The sequence below is a fragment of the Zonotrichia leucophrys genome, chromosome 5 (assembly GCF_028769735.1).
Source record: "Zonotrichia leucophrys gambelii isolate GWCS_2022_RI chromosome 5, RI_Zleu_2.0, whole genome shotgun sequence".
Taxonomy (NCBI): Eukaryota; Metazoa; Chordata; class Aves; order Passeriformes; family Passerellidae; genus Zonotrichia; species Zonotrichia leucophrys.
Window position 1 is genome coordinate 19521261 of NC_088175.1, and position 16214 is coordinate 19537474.

At 35.3% G+C, this 16214-nt stretch overlaps 1 protein-coding gene across 7 annotated transcripts in view; it reads left to right on the forward strand.

Annotated features, from left to right (window-relative positions):
* SLC25A21 (solute carrier family 25 member 21) overlaps positions 1-16214 on the forward strand; it is a 238934-nt gene that overhangs the window by 211991 nt on the left and 10729 nt on the right. For all 7 annotated transcript variants that reach the window (XM_064714950.1, XM_064714951.1, XM_064714949.1 and 4 more), the window contains 4 exons: positions 477-543; positions 6804-6863; positions 9143-9250; positions 13265-13429. In XM_064714950.1, coding sequence (XP_064571020.1) covers positions 477-543; positions 6804-6863; positions 9143-9250; positions 13265-13429 — 400 coding nt within the window. The remainder of the gene's footprint in view (positions 1-476; positions 544-6803; positions 6864-9142; positions 9251-13264; positions 13430-16214) is intronic.

The window sequence follows — 16214 nt, forward strand, 5'->3', positions numbered from 1 at the left end:
TAAACTTCAAAATATGTCTCAGCTAGCATCTGAAGATGAGCAAGAAGTGTTTTTGTATGCAACTTGCTGAAGTCACAGTTTTTTACAATCCTATATTTTCTGATTTTGTGACTTAAATTTCTGATGTAAACATTGCGTGGTAAACAAATTAAAACAATGAAATAATACTTCTTTTTCATTGTCAAAAATGTCCCTCACCTTTTAAATAGAATTTCTTGTATTTCAGAAAAAAGTTGATTGAATTTTTATGTATTTATTGCTGATTTCTTTCTATCATCTCACCAGCACATGATATATTTGGTAGTACATTAGTTGTTTAGCAAGTAAGCATACAGTATCATTATTTGTCTGAATGCCTGGAAATGCTGAAAGTTTAATTGCTTTAGTCAAAAGTGAAAATAGAATTGGCAGTATGGTATTGATATATTTTTTATCCATACGAAAATAATTTCTTTTTTTTTTTTTTTCTTCAATAGATTACTTGGCTTCTACAAAGGAATACTTCCTCCCATCTTGGCTGAGACACCTAAAAGGGCAGTGAAGGTAAAAACCCCATGCTTCCTCCTTTAAAAGTATAACTAGGGACAGTGGCAGCTGTAAAACATTTTATTTCTCCCCCACTGACTGAGATTAGAATCTTAAACTTATTTGGCATATTAATCCTCTGATTTTTACTAGGAGGAAAGTTTCCTGTTGATAGCACAATAAAAACTGTCCTTGATTAAGTGTAGGATAAGGCTCGTAAACATTAAGCTAATTTTGACCTGTGTATCAAATGTTACTGAAAAAAAAAAGGTTGCAATTATTTTATATTGTCAGAATTAATAAAATGTTTAAGTTATATTTTAGCCTCATAAGTGCCTCTGGTTTACATATTTTGTTTTACTGAAAATGCCTAGCAACTTGCAAAACAACTAACAGCTTAATAAATTAACACAAGGAGCCATTAAAGAAGCCACTAATAAGTACTTATTTAGTAGGTTTGAAGTGCTGCCCAGGTTTGTTTGTGCTCCAAATGGCACTCTGCTCAATACTCTATCTTTTTAAGAGATTGAAGATTGTAATGGATACAACTCCTCATTGTGCAAAACATTTTACTCCAGCTCTCTTACAGTTATAGATGCTAGCCTATCAAAGTGTATTTTCTGTCAAATGCTGATCTGATTTTCTTTTATTATCCTTTATTTTGATTTGTAGAACAGGATTTTAGTAACATTCCTAAGCAAAATACTTCAATACATCATTTTTTTCAGTTGAGCCATTCAACCTTTTTAATTAAAACCTAGTTATTAAGCACATCATTCTAAAGTTCTAAATCTATCAAAGCAGCCATTGTGTTAAGAGCAAATGTTTCTTAGTCTTTTACTTCAGGACTTTGAAGTTTCCATAGTTGCAACAAACGTGTCTAAAAGCAGTTATTATACAGAATGTCTTGATTTTCCTTTCTTTCTTTTTGTTGTTTCTTTCTAAAAAGGCTGCATATGATTCTGGTCCTTAGTCTGCAATTAATCATTCACATTCCAATTCCTTTACAGAGGAATAATATTTGTATAAAGTGACAGGATGTGACCTTGTAACAGAATCCTAAAGGAGTTCTGGTAATGTCATCTTATTGTTTGCACTGGCATTTTAGATACAAGTGACATATGTCACTTATCTCAAAATTCTTTAATTAAACCAGGAAAACTAAAGTCCTATTTGCAGTCCCACTGCAAAGTGGCAGTGAAGAATAGATGGATAATATTTAGAAGATTCCTAATAATTAATTTTCTTCATATTGTGGTGCTTCCTCTGTCTCTCCATTTAATTTCATTTGAAACAGAATAAAGTAAATCTGACTGTGCTTTTTAGATTCCAGCATGTATTAGTTAAAATGCTAACCCATTTGATTTCTCCTACCATTTTCAGTCATTCATAAACTTCAAATCACTTTCCTTTACTCAAATTTATTAAATTGGCTTAAACCCCATGATGTTCAATATAATTGTAGAATCATAAAAAGATTTTCAGTTGGGAAGAATCTCTGATAAAAGCAGAGCTGACTTCATGGTGTTCAGATGCCTTGTCTAGTTGAGTTCTGAAATCTTAAAGAATGGAGGCTGCAGCCTCTCAGTGCTCGTCCTCCAGTCCTTAATTCTTTTACTGTGAAGAATTTTCCCTTATATCCAGTCCAAATCCTCCTTTTGCAACCTTTGTGTGTTGCCTCTCATGCTTCCGTTGCTGGCCTCTGAGAAAGTCTGACTCTTCTGTATCAAATTTGAATGGTGGAAAACAGAACTTAAATCACCTTCGTTTTCTTGTCTCCAGGCTAAACAGACTCAGTTCTCTCAAACTCTTTTACATCAAGAGCTCCTGGCTCCTTTAATGTCTTACTTGTCCTCTCTTTTGTGGGATGCTCTCTTCCTAGTTCTTGGACATCTATGTGAGAGCTGAGTTTTCTGCAAACATGAGAATCAAGCTTAAATGTTAAACATGAGAGGGTTTTAATTTAATAGTTGAATTCTTTTATTATTTACAATATTCCTTTAAATTTGCTGCTGCTCCAAGGACATCAGGATAACTTTTTTGAGACATCAGCTGTATTCTACATTAGAAGAATTCAGTGAGAGAACAGGGCTGATCAATAATGTAAGAACCTGTACAATGGAACAGTTCACTGTGAGATGTCATAGGCCAGTACAATTTTTAACATCCAAAGTGGAATTTGTACCCACGCTTTGACCTGAAGAGAATCCAACCTATCTCAAATTTCCATTAACCTTATTTGGCTATGACCCCAGAGGAAAAATCATTGCTTTCTTTGGCCCACCCTCCAACCCTTATTCTTCTAATAGTTTTCCTCATTGAAACAAACCTCAAGCTCTCCCTTCCTGACTGCCTAAATGACTGGTGAGATTTAGAGGAAGACTACATTCAGACCAATGATTCTGAGATTTGAGAAAGCACAAAAGGAAAAGAGGCATTTTCTAGGTTCCAGTAGCTTCTTTTTATGTTTGTAATGAAGTTTTTTGAAAGTTTCTAGTTACAGTGTCATAAAAGTGAGTAGAGAATAGACAAGCAAGATTTTGTACTAAGAAGAAATGTACTTATGCTACTGGAATATTCTGTTTATCTGGTGTGTATTTTTGCAAGTAAAAATAAAGCTATTAAAATGAAGTTATTTAGCCCCAGTTTTACAGTTAAGTGTTGAAGATAAAGCTTCATTTTTAGTCAACTGTGTTCCCATGTCTGTCTTACTATTTCTTTTTTTCTCTCTTTTTATTTCCCTTCTAAAAAGAAAGCTGGTATTTCTGGAAGATGAAAAGTCAGAGTTTATAACTTTCTGTTAGATTGAACTTGGAGGAAAGAAATGATGGTGCCAATACAATGGTTAACAGATGAACTTTTGGGGCAAATTTATATTGCTCATGTGTTCCCAGACATCTTGTTTCAAGCATATATTTTTATCTTAGCATTATTGAGACATCTGGTAAGTACTTTGGCTATTTTCTGTGTAACTTCAATTAAAGTGTATCTTTGCCAGATGGACAATATTGGTTACTATATACACAAAAGCATGTTTTAAGTACGCTTATTCTGAGAAATTTTTTTGCACAAAGCTATTAACTTAATGCAACTGTAGAGGAAAAGACAAATTATGCTGTGTTTTTAAAAACATTTTAGGTGGATGTATATAAAATCATATGACACAGTATGAAATCGTTCTTTTTTGAAAAATTGTATGTATACTAGTCACTCTAGTACACCCAGCAACATTTATATTAAATTTTATTGCTAGTAATTTTTTTCTTTTAAAAATTATTTAAAGCATAGTTATTATTAAGTAGTTATTTTATTTATGATTCTAGGAAGCTATTGATTTGAAGGTAACATTTTAAAGACCAAAAAAATTGCTGGGTAATGTAATTCTGCCTTTATTACAACTATTTTACAGATCTGTAACACTATGGAAAACATTAAGGAATACCAGAAATTCCATTAAAGGTTAAGAGGGTAACAATGACTAGAAAGATGCTGGAGAGAGAATAAAGCAAATTTTATCACAATAAGAAATTAATTTAGTTCAGTGAAGCAGCTTACCCTCCCACTTTGTTAGACCTCTATTATACCTTCAAAAAGATAGAGCTAAAGTAACACTTCTCTCTTTTTTGATTATTGTCAAGGCCAATGCAAAAATTTTAAACATATTTGCAAGATGCTTTCAAGGTTAATGTTCAATCTTAACACTCTTTGGAAGGTAGTCAAAATCTGGATCCCAGTTCTAGGACCTTTTCTGCAAAATGATATAATAATCCCAGCTGAGGATATAAAAAAATACCTGTCCAGTGACCAGAGTATCAGCCCATCAGTTTCCAGAATTTAACAACCCAATTTTGCTTGTGTATACATATTCCCTCTTGCTTTAAGACAGTGGCATTATTAACACATTTACACCCAATTCTCAGATGGTTTTGGTATGATTCTAGTGACTTTTCATTTGAAGCAGGTCTTGATTGAAAAATTTTATTGACTTTGCCATAGGACAAGGTTCTAAACAAGTTCAAATGAAAATGTGGTGCTTATTACTTATGTTCCTGTACACGTGGTTTATGGAATGGCTGTTTTGTTCTGATAGGTCTGTAGTACTGAGCCGTGAGGGACAGAGCTTGTCTTCTTTGGCTGAGACTCAGCACAGGCCACACAGTCTTTCTCTCTTGTCTTAAAACCTCTATTCCCTTATGTTTCTTATGATTCCCACATCTCCATTGGCCTCATTGCTCGTTGCCTTCCTCATGTGGTGAAGCAGTTTGGTTGTCTCATGCATCAGCAGATGCTGTGTGGAGGGATTGTAGTCCCCTCTGTGGTCACAGAATTCACCAATTTCCAAGGATCCCATCTTCATTTGAACCAGCTTGCTCTGAACTAATCACATGTCACAGGCCAACACTGGAAAGCAGACAGGAAAGTTACAAGTTCTGGCTATTTACTTTTGCTAGACTGGGATGTGACAGCTCTTGTACTGGGAGATATGAACCTGCACTGATGCAGTCTTGGTGGAACTGTGACAGGTTTTTGTTCTTCATTCCCATCCTACCTGACATGCTGTGTAAAAGCCACTTTATTTTGCATGCAAAGATGTGAATGTTTCTTAGACAGATTACAGGGCTCACAAATAGCAAGCTGTGGTTAGGGACCTTGTGTTGTTCCATGTGTGAAAACTATGTGGAATAACACCTCCAATGTTTCTGGTGTTACCCAGAATTCAGATACCTACTCTTTTTAGCCCACAATTTCTGCCACCCTCATGCTAGAGGATCATTTTCACTGCACTCACATCTGTCTTTTGTGATAGCAACTAGACCACTTTTCCAGTGACTTCAGTAAAATGTTTGCAGAATATGAATTTAAGACACTATGGGGTTTGTTCTGTAATCTCCTTCATGAACTTATCAAACTCTCCCATTCACAACATAAAGATTTTTCCCCCATTTTTCTTATTGGAAGACTGTTTCAAGATTATTTTAGTTGCAAGCAAGAAAGTTTCATCAGCTCTCCAGTCACATTCTACTTATATTTTGCTTTTACACCTAGTTTCTTTATGTTACTTATCTTCCTTGTGTTACATTCTCTTGCAGCATCTCTTTTGCTAAACTAAACAAGGAAAGCAGTCATTCTCCTTCAGTCTTCATTCTTAAAGCAATCTCTAAGTTCTCCTTAATGTTCCTGGTAGCCCTGTTTTGAATATGATGTAATCTGAGTTGGTTTTTAAATAGTAACCTAGATTGTGTGTTGTATTTCAGAGGGCACCCTCCCAATAATTTGTAAAATGTCACATATACTCTTTCTCTAGAGTATAAGTTGACCCATGCATCTGAGACTTCATGTCCACAGACAAGGAGCTGGGCAGCAAAAGTCTGTTTGCCTGTGCCAACAGAAAGCTTCCTCCTGGCTTCAGTGCAGTCAGAGCTATTCCAAACCTTCTTCTTGAAAGAACAAATCCACTCATTTATTATGTATGATTTTTATAAGAATTCAGAGAAGTTATTCTTAAAATTAATGGGTTTGGATGTCAAGACATGGTAGGTTGCAAAGTGAGCCTTTGCAAATGCCTTTCACCATGTTGGTGCAGGTGAAGCTGATTTTACTTTTTTCTGAAGATTCAAACACCCATGAGCACAGCTTTCAAGACATCCTCTAAGGGATTGCAGATGCTCAGAATATTGAAGTGCCACTGTTTGAAAGCAGACAATTGAGTGAAAGATTTATTTGTAAAGAGAGAACAGGAAAAGAAATGTACCTGTTGACAGTAGATTATAAAAATGGCAGACTTTCCATCTTCAAAATACACAGTTATATCTCTCTGATGAGAAGCAGACTAGTGTTTGAGAAATGCAAAAGCAATTGCATCACATTACAATAAGGATGTGGGGGTGATTTCTTGGGAAAACTGTAATATCTGCTACTACATTTGCATTAGTATACGAAAGTTAATGCCAGAGGAAAAGTTTATAAAATTAAATTGGTCCTAAATGATGTAAGTGAACTCTTAGATAAAGCATTACTTGAATTTCACTTATGCTGCTATTATGCATGACACACTAATAAAATCAGTATCAGTTCTGAAGCCTGATTGTCTACTCTTGCACATCTAACACTGCTACAGAAAGTGTGAAATAAAAGTGGCTTACGTTTGTTTTGCAGAACTGTGTGCAGCTGCTCAGGATATGAGGTAGTGAAACTCCATTGTAGTCTGCTTTTTACTAATTTGTATAAATAACTAATAATTCTTTTCAATTCAATTTCAATCTATCTTCTATTCACAGTTTTTTACCTTTGAACAATACAAGAAGCTTCTGGGATATGCATCACTGCCACCAGGGCTGGTATGTATGGATACAGAACTTTGTGTTCTGGTATAATATGTGTCTGCTGAACAGTCTGTCTCATCTGCTTCCTCCCACAGAAGAAGCCCAAAATTAAAGGGTCCAGCTCAATCCAGAGTTTTTTAAAACAGACCTGTCCCTTGATAAGAAAATATTGATAAGAATACATAAAAATTGAAAATAATGTTTTATATCAAATGTCCTCAAAATAATTCCCTACAACATCTTAACATTCATGAACATGGATAACAGCCACCATGGAAGAGAATGTATAAACTTGTCATTCTTAATTCTTATGAAATAACAAAAAAAGTTGAACATTATCAACATTTATTTATTCATGTCATCATGTACAGTTTAAGACTTCAATCTCACAGTGCTATTCTCCAAGGCACAGTACAACTATAGCAAACATAGAGATCTCAGACTTATTTTAAAAAATTTATGAAAGAAACAATTATTGCTAAGAAATTGCTACTTCCTTTGAAGTCCTTTGCTACTTCCTTGGTTTAAAAACAAAATGCAGGTTGTACATATACACAGAAATGTTTTAATGCTAAGATGTTGCTTGCACGTGTAATCTGCATTCTCATGTGTAGATCTTAATTCTGCCATTGTGCATTAGGACTAAAATTCTTTTTATAAGAGCTACTGCTTCTTGTGGTGTAAGAACATAAATCATAGTAAATATCTATTTTTCATGATGATGACATCACAACTTTAGGAAACGATCTTTTTAAGGCTGTGCTATAAAGATTTTGGCAATTTCAAGTCTCTTTAAAAGAGTATTGCTTCCAGTTACATCTCCCTTTAATTGCAGTAAGTGAAAGGTCATAGAATTCTATTAACGAGGTTAAAGCAAGTCTCCTCTTCCTCTTAGTCATTCGACTGTCCCTATAGCTGTTTGCAGTCTCTCCTATTTTATCTGGTATTTTTCAGCAGTAGTCATCCTTAGGTGTATATAGAGAGACTGATACTTGTTCTCTAGCGAGTGGAAAGAACAGAATTCAAGGTTCTGTGGTACCCCAGCACTTTTTTTTGCAGGGGGGGAAATAGGCTGAAAACTTACAAACATGCTATTGTATGTTTACAGGCTGCCCAAAAGCTGCTGTGATTCATAGAACAGGTACAGCAATGCTTAGAAGAATCAGAAATCCCTCATATTTTTTGTGCAGTACTATTATTATAGAGGCATTTTTGGTCCTAAAGTAGTGAGGGAAAAAGACGACTAAGGGGAATTCTGGTGTAAGCCAGGCAGAATGTTTCTATGTACCTCAACAGACCTCATAGCAAGGCAATATTTATTATTAAAAGACAGGTGTATACATTATCACCATCTTCCTACTGGCTTCCATCTCATGGTTGATGATGAAATGTTCCTATTTTCCTTACTGGAAAATTCTATTTGTTGGTAACACATTCTTCTCCAAAGGCAGTAAGACTGGTGTTTGCCACTACCCCTCTAACTTTTCATTCCTGTCTTTCCTGAGCTCTCAGGAGTCCCTGCTCAAATCTCTCTGCATTAAGTAAGTTTTTTCTCACTATTGTTTTTTCCCTTACTATTGTATCTTTGAATTTCAGCAAATGGATTCATTATAATGTATTTTGGTCCTGGGACTTTTTTTCAGCACCTAGAGAGTTTGGAGATGCTAAGTGAAGGCAATAAATGTGTAAAGTGATCATTAAACTTAACCTCTCTGAATTTTCTCAATCGACCTAAATATTTTAATACTATTTTTTGTTTTAAAAAATCTTAAAATGTTCTGCCATGATGGAAAGCAAAGCAGTGAATATTTCCATATCTATGACTCAAATGCCACCAGCTTCTAAGTAAATGGAGTTAATTCGTCCTTGCAATGTTAGCGTTATGTGCTTAATGCTCAGTTCAGGGGTTTTATTTTTTCCAGTGCTGCATAACTACACTTATATTTGTGTTATTATTCAGAGTCCACCCAAAGATAACATGAGGACATTCTTTTGCCACTTTTTCCATGTTTGCGCAATCATTTAGTACCATATTTTCCCTTCCAGCTGAAAAGAGAATACATGGACTTGAAGTGCTTCAATATTTTATTTTGATTGTTTTGGAATATGGTTTATGGCTATTGTCATATTGTCTTCATGAACTGTCAGCATCTATCAAGGGCTAAAGTTGTTTAGCAATAGAATACTGCTGCTTTACTGTAGTCTTGCAGTTTGCATTGTATCCCTCAGTTTCACAATCTGATGTAGAGGAAGTATTACTCCTTAATACTCAATTTTTGTTTGAACTGTCCTAGGCATTTGCAGTTGCTGGCTTGGGATCTGGGTTGACAGAGGCAGTCGTGGTTAACCCGTTTGAAGTAGTGAAGGTTACCTTACAGACCAATCAGAATGCTTTCACAGAGGTAGGAAAACTGCTTCCTTCTCCTTTTTCCATTTTATTGGGCATATTGCATTTTGAGGTTCATATTTAGAGCAGAATGTCTGTAATATATTGGTGAATGCAAATGATTTCCCCATAAGCTAAACGGAAATGGAAGAGACCCAACAGCTAATGCCCTCAGGTATGCAGAGATGCCTGCAATGTTGTCAGAGGCATCAGCGCCTCCCCTGTAAATATTCTGTGCCTGAAATGCACCTTCATCCTTCCTGAGCAGCCAGCAACCCAGCACTGTGAGGAATTGCAATCCAGGAGTGCAAACCTGAGCCCCTTGGACACAGCACACTTACCCCAGCAAGCTCCAGATTTCAAGTGAGCGCTGGAAGTTAGCATAAAACACCACGGCCCTGTGCCCTAGACAGAGTCCAGCTGCTGTACTTTATGCAATGTTTCTTGGATGAAATTACTTACAAGACTTCACTTTTATTAGCGCAAACTGGAAAATTGTTATATAACAAGTACATTGATAATTTAAATTCTTGCCCAACTTCAGAGTTTTGTTATTCAAATATTGTTTCGTCCAAAGGAATAATTGTACAAAACATTGGCCACAATTCTGGGTACTGCTGAAAGGGGGAAAGTATTAAACTGGAAAACAGTGATTCATGAAAATCAAGTGTTCTCAGGAATGCACTATCTTCTATTAATTTTAATGCAGAACATGTTCCAGGATAAAGGGAAGGAAGGCAGTAATGAAGTTCTTTTTTCCTTTTCTCATTTATTAAAAATAACAATTGTCAAACCTTCTTTTTCAAAATCTTTTGAGGAATCAGCTGTACCATGGTAGAAGTGCCAAATCACATAAGCATTCACATAAAAATGTTAGCTGAATCCCTGGTGGGACATGATTTTTGCATATTCTACTATTAAGTTTTGACTGAGTTAATACTTGCATGCCTTGTAGCACTCATCTGCACAAATTGAACACTTTTGGGGGGCGCACAGTAAAGAGATTTATGACCTGGCCATTTGCATAATCTGTGGGGGCCAAGCTCCTCAGGTACACTCTGGAAAAATACAACTACTGATTTCCACATGTCATAGAGTAACTGGTACCTACTCTGTAACTCATCCAGAAAAGCACTTTCTTCCAGAATAAATTTTAAAATGTTTGGTATACTCCTGTTCAATTCTCAATGCATATGAAAGACATATTTATTTGCTGCAAGTCTCCAGTCTAGACATTTTTTAAACTTGGGCAGCAAAGCCACTGAACAGATAAATAATGCAGAGCAGGAGTTTAGGATCCTGGAAGAGAGACTGAAAGTAGGAAAAATCAATGTGTGAGGGGATCTGTCTCTCAAGAAGATGATGTGATAAAAATTATTAACTATTACTCCTCCAGTAGTAGTGAACAGATATTCTGGATCTTTCTGTTTCACAGTTGTGAAGATGTAATTATCCCAGCTTAAAAAAAGCTTTTAAGTATAAACAAACCACCATTATATTTTGAACAAACTATTCCTTGTAAAGTTGAAAAACACCAATGTATCCTTTAACTTCATACATTTTAATTTTTTCTCTACTGCAAAATTTATAAACCATCCCAAAGTCTGGAGTGGTTTAGTTTGTCTATTTTAGCCAATTATTTTATTTTGTTACAGCACCCCTTCCTTGCTGACCTTCAGATTAATACAATAATTGAACTGTAGCAACTGTCCAAAAGCATTCTGAGTTGTTTTTGTTCAGGTGAATATTCTCTAATTTAATTTAAATGCAAAATTTCACAAAATCCAAATAATAGTATATTATCATACAAATAAAATTGTGACAGAATGGTATTTGGACCCTACTAGAAACCTATGTTACATTGACAATATTAACTATTTGCTCTAGGGAAAAAAATCCAAGCAAAATTGAGTTCTTAAATCACGAAGATTGTTCTATCACGGACATGTTAATTTTTAATATATCTTTCCAAAGCGTTAGAACTTCAAAATTTGCTGTAAATTAGAAAAAGCTCCAGTGACTTAATACCTTGACATCAAGTTCTCATTAAGAAAATGTTAAAGAACATTCCACAATAAAGCATGTAAACTCAAGCCCATTGGAAGAAGCATGTCCAGAGGTTATATTATACAGCACAAGGCATTACCATGCACTGTTTTTCTAAAAGGTTTAAGTAAAGTGTGTACCTATCCCATTGTGGAGCTTTCATACTACATGATGAAACCTAATGCAATTCACATATTTCTTTGACTATTGTATAGAAATAATAAATATATCTTGTTTAAAAGGAACAAGGAAGAGCATGAGCACATACACTCACACCCAGACTCCAGCACACCCCCAAAGCAAATATTCACACCCTGCAGTGACAGCTGAATTGTTCTGTGGTAGCAGATCATCTTTCCAGGGCTGAGAGATTTAAAGAGGAAGGCCACTACAAATCACGTATCAGCCCTTTTGTAATGTGGATTGCTGTGGGTAAAAATGATGGTGGCTTTTTGTTAAAGCAGACTCCAAGAAATCCAACACTGTGTTGTTTGGTTTTCCTTTTTTTCTTCACTTTCCCTGTAGCCTTGGATAACTCACTGGCTCTAGAAGCTGGTGTGATGATTAAAATCTCACCTGACATAAGAGTTATGATTAATTAAACAAATACATTTTTCTGCTTTATGATGAGAAGAATCTGACTCCAGATTCCACTGCATAGGTCTATATTAAGTAAGAGTCAACAGCTGTGTGAAGTGCATTAACTCCAGATGTTTGTACAATAAATTCCTCTGCCTAAGGTCCTTCCATCATCAATGATGAACCGCAGGCCTTCTATGGCTTCGTCAGTTGACATGATGACGCCTCCTTTGGTAAAAGGGAAGTGCTGCCAAAGGGAGTCCTCTTTGTTACTATAGGGCTGAAAAGGGAAGTCAGGTGTAGACATTGCAGGTGTCTATATTTGGGCTTATTAATCCCATCTCAGGTGTTCAGCAAGTGAGAGGCTTCGCCTCTGAGGCATGAGTAAATCCGTACTCAAGACAAGGGATACCAGGGGACACCTTAATATTGAAGACTGCAGTATTATTTCTTAAAGATCTAATGTCCGTTTTTGGAGTGTAAAAAGGATGTCATTGCTAGTATCCATGTTTTGCATTTCCATTTTAGAACAGATTCTGACTTGAAATCTTGGGAGCAGATAGAAAAGTAAACTCCAGTAAAATATATGCAGAGCATTAGCAGGATAATATTAGTTGCAAAATATGAAAAAAAAAAAAACAAAATGAATCTTTGTATTAAAGATTAAACTCATCAGTCACCTAAATAATCAGTAATATGCTGTGTCAGATATAGTAGCATCATTTGGCTGATGCTGTGGATCTACCACAGTGATATTTTGAAATGGAAAACTATTAAACAAATAAGTATATTGAAATTAGTGGTATTCACAGTGGTGTAGTCAAAATTCTTCTATATTTTCATGTTTGAACCTCCTAGTGGAAGTCATGTTTTGCCTTTCTAATTATAGATTTGGTTACCCAGAGCTTTATGGCTTTATGGCTTTTTTTGGCTTTCTACTCTGGAGAAAGCCAAACTCTATTCACCAACTTTTTGAAAGTAATGTTTCTATAAAGCTGCTAAAAATGTAAAATATTCAGAAGGGGAATAGCTAATTCTGAATATCATGGTATATTCAAAAAAAGTTCAAAGGTGCATGTAAGTCAGGCAGATTCTGTCTGATATGAGACAGTTTCTTCCTTTTTGTCTTTTGTGAAATGAAAATCTGTTACAGTACTACTGTTTTACTGTACTCAAGTCCTGCTTTCATCTTATTCTGCAATCAGAAAAATGAAGAATCTTTTTTTAATTAAAGTTGTGGTTTTTATTGGTCGCAGGAAAAGGAAAATAACAAATACGGTGATACTTAATATAAAATTATAAGAATTGGCAGCACTGTGTTTGTCAACAGCATGGAAATTATGCTATGTTTATTGTTTTCTTTTTGTAAAGATGATCTCTTCCTTCTTTTGCTTAACTTGTGTAGCAACCATCTAGCTTTGTTCAAGCTCAGCAGATCATTAAAAGCGGTGGTCTGGGCTCCCAAGGACTCAACAAAGGCCTCACTGCAACACTGGGCCGTCACGGAGTGTTTAACATGGTTTACTTTGGATTCTACTTCAATGTGAAAAACATTCTTCCAGTCAATAAAGTAAGTTCTTCATACAATGCAATAGACAATCAGATAAGAAGTTTGACATTTTTATTCACACTATTTTTTTGTGCAAAGCTGTGGTATTTAGTGATCAACACTGAATAACCTAGCTCTGTTTTGCAGAAATCTACAGCATTTTAATGGAAGCAAATTAAGGACTCAATCTTCTCACTTTTTAAGCAAAGCTGAGTGTATTCATATTTGAATTATCATTTTTATGAAATCCCCTTTATAGCATGGTAGCAGTGCAAAAAGGCAGCAAATGAGATACAGACATGTTGTGCTTATGTTGGGTATGTATGCAATTTTTTTTGTGGAAAACTGGCCTAGAAGAGAAAAATCAGTTTCTAGAAATTCTGTCAGTACTCACATAGGGGCTAAGCTTGCAGAGGTGGCTGAGCTGCAGGATTTAGGTTATTTTGGCCAGGCACAGGACCTGTTTACTCAAAAGAGAGTTCAACCTAGTATTGAAGGATGACAGGGAAGTTTCATCCTTATGAGAAAGAGACAGTCCAAAAGAGGATGTAAAGGGTCATGCACAGGGACTTTATATCATTTATAATTAAGATTATAAATATATATATATATTAAGATATATAAAGAAAAAAATCATTATAGCTGTAATTTCACTTAAAGAAATTTTGATAGTGCTATATTACTTTAAATAACAAAGGAAGCAAACATTCCCTTTACAACAAAAGGAAATTTTACAAATGAAAACGTGGTAATATCAGCAACTTTTGAAATGACTGTGTGAGAAACAACTAATGGTTTATTAATGATTCCAGTATGCTACTTATTGAAGTCTGTTTTCACTAATGTGATTTTTAGATGATGACAGTTAAACAGTCACAGGTGTAATGTGCAGTGATATACATGTAAGAAGGTGCAATTCACATCAAAAGGGATCGGTTTCTATTCCCATATGAAGTAACACCTCTTTTTTTTTCTGCACTTCTGAGTAGCCTGGTATTTTTGTTGGCAGCGTTGTGTAAATGGAGAAAACCTCCACTTCTTATTTGCAGATTATTACAGTAAATTGAATTGTTCAAGAGCAGCTGACCCACAAGTTTCTACAAGTTCCTTACAGTGGATCTAAGCATATTTTACAGTGCACTTTAGTCACACATTCTAAAACTCAAGGCGCAGGAACAGCTTGTTACTAAGATAGGAGTAAACACTTTTGTGTTGATCAAAAGATTAAAAAATTATAATCACTATGCAGAAAATTCAGGAAAATATGCAGGTAAGGACAGAGGCTAGTGTGTAGCTTCTATGGGAATCATGGGAAATGTTCTTGCATAGGAATTGAACAGTAAGCATGTTGAACAGTAAACAAGGCATAAGCATGCTTTCCTAGCCTTTCAGATTTTAAAAAATAGGAAGCAAGTATTACATTATTAGAAAGATTCAGAGCTTTATGATCTAAAGGAAATTGGTACTTCATACAGATTTTGTATGATGCAGAAAAATTTTAACATCTACAACACGGGTTTAAATATATGTAGAAAACAAAAGAGAAATTACTTCAATGTCAGTCAGTGACCCAGCTGTCCTCAAATATTAGCAAAATGAAAAGGCCATTTAATCAGTGTAGGATTAACTGCAAAAATGTGGGGTTTGCCTGATGCTTAACCACTGCACAGTGCCTTACATGGTGGCTTGCACGGTAGCGTTCTGTAGTGCTGATAAAGCTAAGAGCACTCCCCAGGCCAGCCAGTGTCAGTGCCATAGACAGTCTGTACAGAGACATATAGCCAATAATTCTGATCAAACTTCCATTAAAATCAATGCAAAACTTACCCTGAATTTAGGAAGACATAGATCAGGCTTCATCTGGCTGGTGCTAGCCAACATTATGTCTCAGGTACTTACATGCATTGCATTTCACTTCAGTGACTGCTAAATGGAAGTATTTGACAATAATTTATGACCTGTAACAAATCTCTTCTGTCAGTAGGCAGGTACTAGAGGCTTAGAGATATCAAACCTGTACAAGGAATTTGGTAGAAGCTGGTTTGCAGTTAGTCTGAAAAATACTTAACTGTTGTTAATTTCTCTAGATTTCTCACATACTTGATTTAATTACAAAATCTGGTTTGTTAACTTTGTATATTTTGCCAGAAAACAAAGTCTTAAAGCCAGTCTTGTAATATTGACAAATATATAAAAATGATAATATATAAAAATTGTGAAATTTGAATACTACACTTGTGAAATAATTTTGACTATTTGCTGTCCACCATCTGTAACATAAGTGGAAAAATATATTAAAATCTCTGAATGAGCCTTTTAGCTGTCAGCTAAACTGTGCATTAAATTTGCATCCCAGTTAGGGATGTTTGCTGCCTATTTTGCCAAAAACAATAAATCTTGTAGGTTGAGTGGTCAAATTATATCAATGACATGTGTGGGTTGTAAATGTCCATAATGAATAATTTCTCATATGTTCAGTCTATTCTGCTAAACAGATCATTTACAGCCAACCCTGTGCTCTGTTTTGTGAAAATGGAATAAGCCAGATTTCTTTCAGTGGCCACTAATGTAGCAACCATAGAGAATTAGCAGCTGCGCCTCTGCCCTAGCAATGAAATTATTTTTCAGATAGCATCTACTTTTATAGTGCATTTCATAGGTGTCCAGCAGCTTTGAAATTTTTTATCATAATTAGATTTTCTTTTAAAAATTAGTTTCATTAAAACCTTGGCTTACTACCACCTCCAAGTGGCTGCCACGTTTCTCAACCTGCCAAATTTCCTCACGCCTGTTAAAAGCCCCCTTC